This window comes from Protomyctophum bolini, assembly GCF_963924005.1.
Source record: "Protomyctophum bolini genome assembly, chromosome: 6".
Classification (NCBI taxonomy): Eukaryota; Metazoa; Chordata; class Actinopteri; order Myctophiformes; family Myctophidae; genus Protomyctophum; species Protomyctophum bolini.
In genome coordinates, this window is record NC_137867.1 from 11,057,544 (window position 1) to 11,067,018 (window position 9,475).

A 9,475-nucleotide genomic window follows, 5' to 3' on the forward strand; every position below is an offset into this window, starting at 1 on the left:
ACACCATACAGTCCTATATGCTCCGACAGTATAGAGCTAAAGCTAACAACACTGCAGAGCTCAAGACCCTGACCCTTGGAAACGCCGGTATGGCCATGCCAAAAGACTCCCCCCTGAACACCCCACTCACGCTATCCTCCACTTTGACCCCCTGCGGAGCTCCCCGCACCCGATGGATTGACGCCGTCTCCAGGGACTTACACCAACTGGGCTTGTCGCTGACTGAAGCTGAGCCCCTAGCACTGGACCGACCCAAATGGATTGGTGAAACATGTTCACTGATTGGCTGCCTGTACGCATGGCGACGCCTCCGCCGCCGAGCAAGAGACCTGATGATGATGATGATGATGAAACGTAACAAAGTGAAAACGGTGAATTCCACAAAACTTGTGACATCATGACTCACAACCTTGATGTTTATTACATTGATGCAGAGCGATAGTTGGAGTTCCTAGAGAATGAGCAAGTGCTCCCACAAATGTAGCGACTAACGATGGTGAATGTAAACCATGATGTAAACAAAAAGCCTTGTGATAGGAAGAAGAACGGAAGTGGTTCTTGTGTACATGCGTACATGCCTAGTTTATCTGGCAGTCCACCATCTGGCATGCACATTACAGCGTTTTCAGTCAAGGCAGATTTATTTTTTTTAAATCACACCCGTGTGAAGTTAGCGTCATACATCGTCACATTCCGGCCAATCACTTTTTATCTTCTCTTTTTAAGCCCTCAGCCAATCAAATCATCACTATGCGGGTACACACAAACACATAAAGCTGGGCATAGGGTTGGGGGGGGGGGGCTAGCGCTCCGCAAAAAATGAGAACGCAACAGGACTTTGCTGTTTTCTATGGAGCCCGTTTCAGTCTAAAAGTTGGTGTTGGCTAGACCGCACATCTAACATGTGTTCCGTAGCAATCTGCTGTATTGTTTAATAGAGCCGTGTCCCACCTGTGCCTTAAATGTCATTGTATTTCCATAGTTTCCATCGGGTGTAAATGCTGGCTTTCACCTGCTGGCTGCGCCACAACTTCCGGGCCACTAAGTAATGCTGCTCAATGGCACAGAAAGCGCTTCTGAGTAACATCTTTACATTGTGAACGAGCCATCTGAATCAATCAAAGAAACGTATGATGAGTAGTGTTGACTTGATCAAAGGCTGAGCAGAACAGCGGGGCCAGACCCTCTCAGGCTATATCTGTGCATCGCACAGTATCTGTCATCTGAATGCACTTCCTTCCCCTGACAAACCTCCACTTCCTCTAAACAATAAACATCCCTCATTCTCTGTAAATAATCTACTCATCTACTGAGAGAGAGATACAGAGATACAGAGAGGGAGAGAGGGAGAGATACAGAGAGAGAACAACACGCTGACTTTTTATCTTTTATGTGCTAATTATTTTATCCAAGATAGATTTATAAAGTTACTATTTTAGTCGGAGATAGACTGAAGCAGTATACTACGGCGTTCCCAACTCTCGCGGGGACGTCTTGCGAGGTTTTGTTTGTAAACAGAAGTCTCCACGCTGTTTGAGATGCACCCAGCTGCAGCCTCGCATACGAGCAATCCCAGACACAGACACTTTACACACTTCTTCTAAAGTGTCTTCTAAAGTGTCTCTCTCAAACACGTCCATAGTGTATGTTTTTAGTGACAAGCGGACTAAATCAAATCCATTTGTTTACATCCCCGTCGTTTCCAATAAGGAAGTGGTGTACAGTTTTGGTCCAATCAGATCGTTTTTTACTCAACGCGAACAGCAATGATTCGGTCGGCGTAGGCATACCTACCGGATCTTCTTTCTACACAAATTAGTCAAAACAAGACAAAATTGATCTTTTTATTAAAAATAAAACCGCATGAGTTTTCCTGACTGTCAGAATCAGCTTTTGTTGCGTTCGTGCTAAAAGAGTGACTTTGTTTGAGAGCTGTTTCCCCGCTACAATGGAAGTCAATGGACCCTATTTTATTTTTTCTTAAATTGCTAATAAACATAATAAACGGAGCGAAATAACTCATGGAATGGAATAGTTTGCCCATAATAAGGTAAGAAAACAACCCAAACCTTTAAAACGTATTATTGCGTACGTGGCTGATGACTGCTGCTATAGAGGGAAATGATTGGCAATGTAAACAAAACACAGAGCAAAGTCACTACTATGCTTTGAGTTATGTCATTAATCACAAAACGTGTGTGACTAGTAAACGTCAGATACAATTTTATGATTGTGACAGCCCTAATCGCTTCCATTGTATGCAAAGCGGCACACACCTACTGTGTGCACGACACGTGCATGCATGCATGCATGCGCGCAGAAACACACAGACACACACACACACACACACAAACTGTGGATTATGCAGGTAATTATGTCTAGACGATTGGTATGAAATGTCTGTCTGTCTGTCTGTCTGTCTGTCTGTCTGGTCGTCGTGACAACAAAGACCAACCGTCTTGATGGCATCTTGACAGCCGCTCTACAAGCTCAGTAGTATAGTTTCAAACTTAGGCCTACAGAAAGACTCGCCCGTGTGGTTAGGGTTAAGGTTTTGGGTCAGATTTCATTAGACTGATGCTAGGTTCATTGTTTAGCTGGTATCCTAGTTTGAATGCTATTATTTAGATAGCATGTTGTTTAGTCTGATGCTAGGTTCAATGTTTAGCTGGTATCCTATCCTATAGTTTATTTGAGGCCAGTTCAAACTTGTGCTAAGTACCTAAATTGTAAACGTACAATTCAGCACCCTCTTGAAATGGGATGCACACTTCAGCAGATAATATCCTGCATGTGTCACGGGCTCTCTCTCTCTCTCTCTCTCTCTCTCTCACACGAGCCGTGTGAGGTTCACATGAAACACGCGTGAACGCAGTGTTCCATTCAGGCCCCATCAGCTCCACACCCACAGGTGTGTTCCCTCTGCGGGGCTTCAGTAACCGAACACCCAGCAGGCCTTTGGGTGTTCCTCCCAATCCTCTCAATCATGCATGAGCCTGTGTGTGCGTGTGCGTGTGTGTGTGTGTGTGTGTGTGTGTGTGTGTGTGTGTGTGTGTGTGTGTGTCTCTGTGTAAACTCTGGCAGGTAGCGGCAGAAACAACACCCCAGGCACGCACGCACAGTAGGAGATCAGCAACTGTTGATGGAGAGGAGAGTTGTAGTCAGAGCACACGCATGCACACACGCGCACACACGTGCACACACACACACACACACACACACACACACACACACACACACGTACACACACACACGCGCGAAGGTTGAGTTCACATTGAGTGTCAGCCGTGCACTTAAAGGAGAACTTAACACATTTTCATATAATTGGTCCTCACTAATGCTCAGACATTTCTGAAACCTGCATGCCTACCAGTAGCCTCGGAAACCCAGACGTTTTTATTTCCAGGGAGAAAAGAAAGTCTGGGTCCGAGTCCACTTCAATACGGCATAGAGTAGCGCAAACGTCGATCACTCTCTGCTGATTTCTGATCGTCTGCACCTTTGTTAAATTGACGCACACACGCACACCCGTACACACACACACACACACACACACACACACTAATTAGTCTCATGTCCAGCAGCTGCGCACAGTTTCTCCCGGCGGATCCTGCTGCCTTTGCCATAGAAAGCATAGGTGAGTTCCAGGCTAGCCTACCAGTGACTTCGGTGGCTTCTTCAGTCAGCAATGCTAACTTTTCAGGAAAATAAAGTATAGGCTGTAGTTTCTATGAGCTTGGAACCCCCATCGATGATATATCACTGGTATAGTAGTCAGGTTTTTGACACAATGAGACCCCACAAGCCCCATGCATGCACTGTAACATACAGACGTTAGAGAACTTACAGTAGCCATGTAGACCAGTCTACAGTAGTCATGTAGACGCCTGGCACTAAGGGTGGCAGCGGGGGCAGTGTCTTGAGTGTACAGGGTTTGATGAGGGCCCAGGAAGGGCCGGGCCGTAGACTTGGCTGGCATACGATTTACATCATAAGTGACCTAAACAAACATTAAAAAAAAAAAACATAGACTTTGCTGCCGTATGACGTAATCTTCAAAAGCCATGTGTTGGACTTGGAGGGGCTGGCGCGCCCCAAAGAACGTTATGTAAACATAGCAGGGAAAAGGTACATGCTTATACCTTTAAGGTCAGAGCAGTGTAATGGATGCAAACGTGTCCCGACTGCTGCAGCTGAAACAACTGCACTTCCTGTTGAGTTTGTAACACGTTCTATCTCTCTCTCTCTCGTCTCTCTCTCTCTCCATCTCTCTCTCTCTCTCTCTGTTCAAATAGACACACATATCTACAAACAGTACTGGTTTCCATGCAGGCTGTGTGTGAGTGGTCTGGGACGTGTGTGTGTGCGTGCGTGTGTGTGTGTGTGTGTGTGTGTGTGTGTGTGTGTGTGTGTGTGTGTGTGTGTGTGTGTGTGTGTGTGTGTGTGTGTGTGTGTGTGTGTGTGTGTGTGTGTGTGTGTGTGTGTGTGTGTGTGTGTGTGTGCGTTGTTCAGATTGCTCCCATATTGTCGTCGTCCCCCCCAAAAGAAAAGAAACGACACCATTCCAGAGTAGACAATACACACACACACATCGGGGGATGGGATCGCTGAACAACCCCCCCCCCCCCCCCCCCCCCCAATACAAACTCCTCCTCAAGTCCTCTTGCTCACTTCAACAACCCCTGCACGCGCATGCACACACACAGTCACACACACACATTCCAAACATCTCCATGGCTGTGGGAATCATGATGTCATCTCTCTCGCCCACCTCACTGTTCAGTCTCTCTCTCTCTCTCTCTCTCCCCCCATGAGAAACATACGTTTACATAGTCAAAGCAAGTGTCAAATAAAACAATAAAAACTGAGAAGTGTATGTTAATTAAAATAGAATAAAGAATTGTGTAAACAGTCTCTCTCTCTCTCTGTCTCTGTCTCTGTCTCTCTCTCTATATACAGACTTTCAAACTGCAAATTAAACGCCTAGAAGTGTTGGATGAGAATGTCCGTGTTTGCATGTGGCACACACACACACACACATAAGTGTGTGTGTGTGCGTGCGTGCATGCGTGCACGTGTCAGAGATGGAATCCAGACATTTGAGTGAAACTTGAATAAACGAAAATACCCCCAACAGGAAGTGGTTGTGTTGGATCTGGTTGGTCCAGAGCTACGGTGCTTGTGCTCCATACAATGACCATCAATTCAGCAGTGAAGTCCACATGCAGGTTCCCTATAGTTTGGACATCCTCCTCCTCCTCGCACCGTTTGATTCGTTCAAATTCCATCCCAGAATAATAATATATAAACACACCATTATGCACCTTGTGACACTAGGGACAGGTAACACACGTCACACCAACCCCCCGTAGCACTACACTGGCTGCCCATATCGCCTCCATCTGAGGCTCAATTCAGAGAAAAAGATTGCGCTTGTGATGTGTGTGGACAGGGTTTTGGAACTTCGATTCATGTGTATACCACACAATACAGCGACACCGACACCGCGGCTACAGGGCAGCGCTCCAATGATTCCCACACTGGGGGGTCGTGACCCAGGGCATGTGCCCATTTCTATAGTCACAATTGAAAGACTTTCAATTACCTTTTCATTCATCTAAAATGAAAAACATTTAACTAATAATAATAAAGCCATGACTACGTCAAAAGTCACCCGACAAACTATCCTACAAGAAATGGTCAAACATTGGCCAAAATTGACAAACATTACGTGAGAGGTGAAAGATGTCAAAGTAGTCGATCTACAAGCTCACAACGCCTAGCACTGTGTGGCGTTGTCAGCTATTTTCACAACATGTACACTACAGTATCTGTGGAACCGAGTCAAACTAAATGTAATGCCTCAACTTAACTTAATGCCTCAATAACAATGCTTGTCAGTGTGGGGGGTCCCCAGTCCAAAGAGGATTGTTTGTGGGGGTCATCATGGCCTGAAATGTTTGGGAACCCTTGGTTTAGGGCAGGCTATTCATCTTAAAACACCATGGTGATGATGACACAAAGACAATGCTTTCACTGTAGAGCTGAAGTCGTAACAGTCGTGCGACCCCAGAACAGCGTTTTTAAAGTGCTCCTATCAGCGCCTCAGATCGGTACAATGGGTCGGATGTGCCACTGACGATGTCACCAACAGGAAGGAAGTGGCAGGGACACTTTAAGCTGATGACAGACACGAGTACTGATTTCGCCACGGGTTTGTGTCAACATTTTGGTCACGCCTTGTGTTACCATTACATTTCATATTTCATAGGACTGTTTCTATTTCTATAAGCCATATCTCCTAAACTGGTTGGTCAAACTGAACAACCAATATGACAATTTGAAGCTATGATTCCCTGCTTTCAAACGAAAATTAAAAGAATTCCAATGGCATTCCCTCAGTCAAATGTAGTCACATTTGACTCAAACGTGTGGCGGAATCAGCACTCGCATGACAGACAGACAGACAGACAGACAGACAGACACTTTAGCTCTCAAGGCCCTACAGCATATTTTGACAGCAGAACTTTGACAACAGGCATATATATAATATATGGCTAAAATCTAAAGTCACACAGCTTTCGCGGTTTTAATGGCTTAAGAACAAGCTGTGCCCGTCGTGAGGCACTGATCTAAGTGGCAGAGAGCAGAAGAGAACACTTTTCAAGCGACGAAACCACTGTTCTCATGCATAAAGAGAAAGCAAGCTTAAAAACAGCAGTATCAATGATGTGATATATATAATGTGGGGGACTCACACATTGTCCAAACAATATAGTGTTACTGGAGTCTGACTCACTATAGCCTCATGTGCAACAGTGTGACATCTGGACATATCAATGTCATATCAACATGTCCATTCTCTGTCATTATGTATTAAAGCAATGACAGTATGTACATGGTTATGGACTGACCACTTAGTATCTGAAGTTGAACACACTACACACACACACAGTCACACATGCGCACGCGCACGCACACACACACACACACACACACACACACACACACACACACACACACACACACACACACACACACACACACACACACACACACACACATTACCAAAGAGCAAGGTTTCTGAAAGTAGGTATCGCAGATTACTTTGATAACATTTGACTTTGTAAAACGGACCTGATGTTGCACTGTACTTTTTTTCAGTGTTAACATCAAGGAGAAAGTTATTGCCTGTATATCTTAAGGGGTAAAAGATTTACATATTTACATAAAGGAGATTTAAAGTAAATGTAATTTGAGGGGTGCCATGGATGAAAAACGTGTTTACAGGGGATGTTTGCGAACCACTTTTCTATTTGGCTCCTTATTTTCATATTCTGTGAAGGAAACAGCAAACTATCAAGTCAACAAAATGTATGCTTGTTGTTTTCGTTCTGAAGTGCAGTTACATGTCTTGCAGCTCACATTGTTTAGCTCCTCAGTATGCAAGTCATCTCATGGAGGATTAATTAAAACAAGCTCTCCGGTTACACAACACTTATTCCATCACACACATCAATTATTAAACTGCACTAGTGGCAACCCAAACTCACAAACAATACCACTCATTTACTGAGTGTATTTAGTACATTTGTGGGGTTTTGATTGGTGTTATTTGGCATACAGAGCAACCAATAAAAAAACATGCATTTACCATACAAAGACAAATCCCATGTATTTACAAAGTGCATAGAGGCTCCGATTATCAAAATCCACCAACAACAAACACCATGCATGCCTTTAAGCTCTGTTGTGATGCTACTGCCCACAACTACTACGTTTTAGATTCACAGCCTAAATGAGAAGACAGAGTTATAACATAAGTAGTAGCCTAGACTTACCAGCTAGCTGTTGGAGGATACTAGTTATACAAACAAATAGTTGTTTACCAAGGTTCCAGGAGACTTACTGCTGTAGTTTAGTTATTGACCACTTGAATCCCAGCATACATATGGGGTGGGGGGGTAACATTATGTGTGTGTGTGATTGATAGATTGAATACTTTATTACTATATTGAGTTTGCATGGGCAAGCACAGGGAAGTACAGTACAATATAGGCCTACAAGGTCTGCTAAAAGGATTTATCCAAGAAAGACTATATGGCTTGTTTTGATTGGCGTCCTTTTGTACTCAATTCATTGGAATTATGGCATAGCTGATCTGCAAGCTCACAACTGAGCTTGTAGATTGGCTATTTGTGACAAAGAAGAGTTTTGGTGTAGACAGAAAAGGCCTACCAGCCTACCAGAGAGATGGAATTAACTGCATGTCCAGTTTAAAGTCTAGGGGCTTTAAGTGGTTAATAAAAGTTGCATTGTTGTTGTTTTTTACCAGTTGGTGGAGAAATAAACATTTGTAGGCTAAACTATACTAAAGGGTGTGCTTATAAAAGGTTGTACATGTTTATTTCCTTACCAGTTGGTGGAGGACCTGGGGTTCAGGATGTCCTCTTTGGCAGTCAGCAGAGACAGACTGTAGGTGTCCAGGTTGATCGCTCTCATGGCCATGATGAAGACGACGATGAAGGTAAACTGTCCTCGGAGGAGTGTGCAACAACAACAACCTACCGGACCGGCCGCGGGGATCGAACCTCCTGCAGGCTCTGTCTCCCTACTCTGTCTGTCTCTCCTCCTCGATCCCCCCGAAGAAAAGAAACCCCCCACCCCCCCAAAAAAAAACAGAGAGCCAAAGAAAACACACTGTTTGTCAATGTGGACGAAAATAAACAATGAACTAACCTCAAACTAAACTGAAACGAAACGCAGTTTTCATGTAAAAACTCCTTATTGTTCTTGTCAGTTTGTGGGCGTCTCGCAGCAGCAGACAGACAGACAGGCAGGTAGACACATAGCGCTGCACTAAAGAGTGCAGACAGACTGAGAGACAGACAGAACGGGACGCTGGAACTTGGAACAGGACTGCCTGTGCTGTGCTGCAGGCAGACAGCAGTTCAGCACCGTGCAGAGCAGACAGGCGGGACGCTGGGACTGGTGTGTCCGGGCAGAGCGCACTGCTCAGCGGACAGGACACACAGCGGAGCTCCACCTCCCTGTTAGAGGAGGAGGGTGGAACTCTCCCCTCAAGGCTTTCTGCCAGAAAGAGGGAGAGAGAGGTGGGAATACACACATTTCCCCAGCTAGTACACACTACAAAGTATAACTTTTTGAGCGGTGCACAGTTGCACACCACTCCAATCAATGACTGGCTTCGTGTGCCTGTGTCTATATGTATGTTTGTGGTGTGTGGCTGTGTGCGCACACACACACACACACACACACACACACACTAGCCTGCTGCTCAGTTCACACAGCCTGTGATTTTTAGATTGGTTGATCATGTCTGCATCGATTATGCTTCATTATGCTCAAATACAATACAATTGCCATAACAAGGTCAAGGACAAGGTAACCTCTACAATCAGACACTCCGGGTTTTTTTTGTCTTTTATTTTCATTGTCAGTATAACATGCCACT

At 44.8% G+C, this 9,475-nt stretch overlaps 1 protein-coding gene across 1 annotated transcript in view; it reads right to left on the reverse strand.

Annotated features, from left to right (window-relative positions):
- Positions 1 to 8,658, reverse strand: part of LOC308316553 (uncharacterized protein) — a 54,501-nt gene extending 45,843 nt beyond the window's left edge. Inside the window, exon 1 of the mRNA XM_080765229.1 lies at positions 8,417 to 8,658. Coding sequence (XP_080621355.1) covers positions 8,417 to 8,508 — 92 coding nt within the window. The 5' untranslated portion in view covers positions 8,509 to 8,658. The remainder of the gene's footprint in view (positions 1 to 8,416) is intronic.
- Between the last annotated feature and the right edge of the window lie 817 nt (positions 8,659 to 9,475).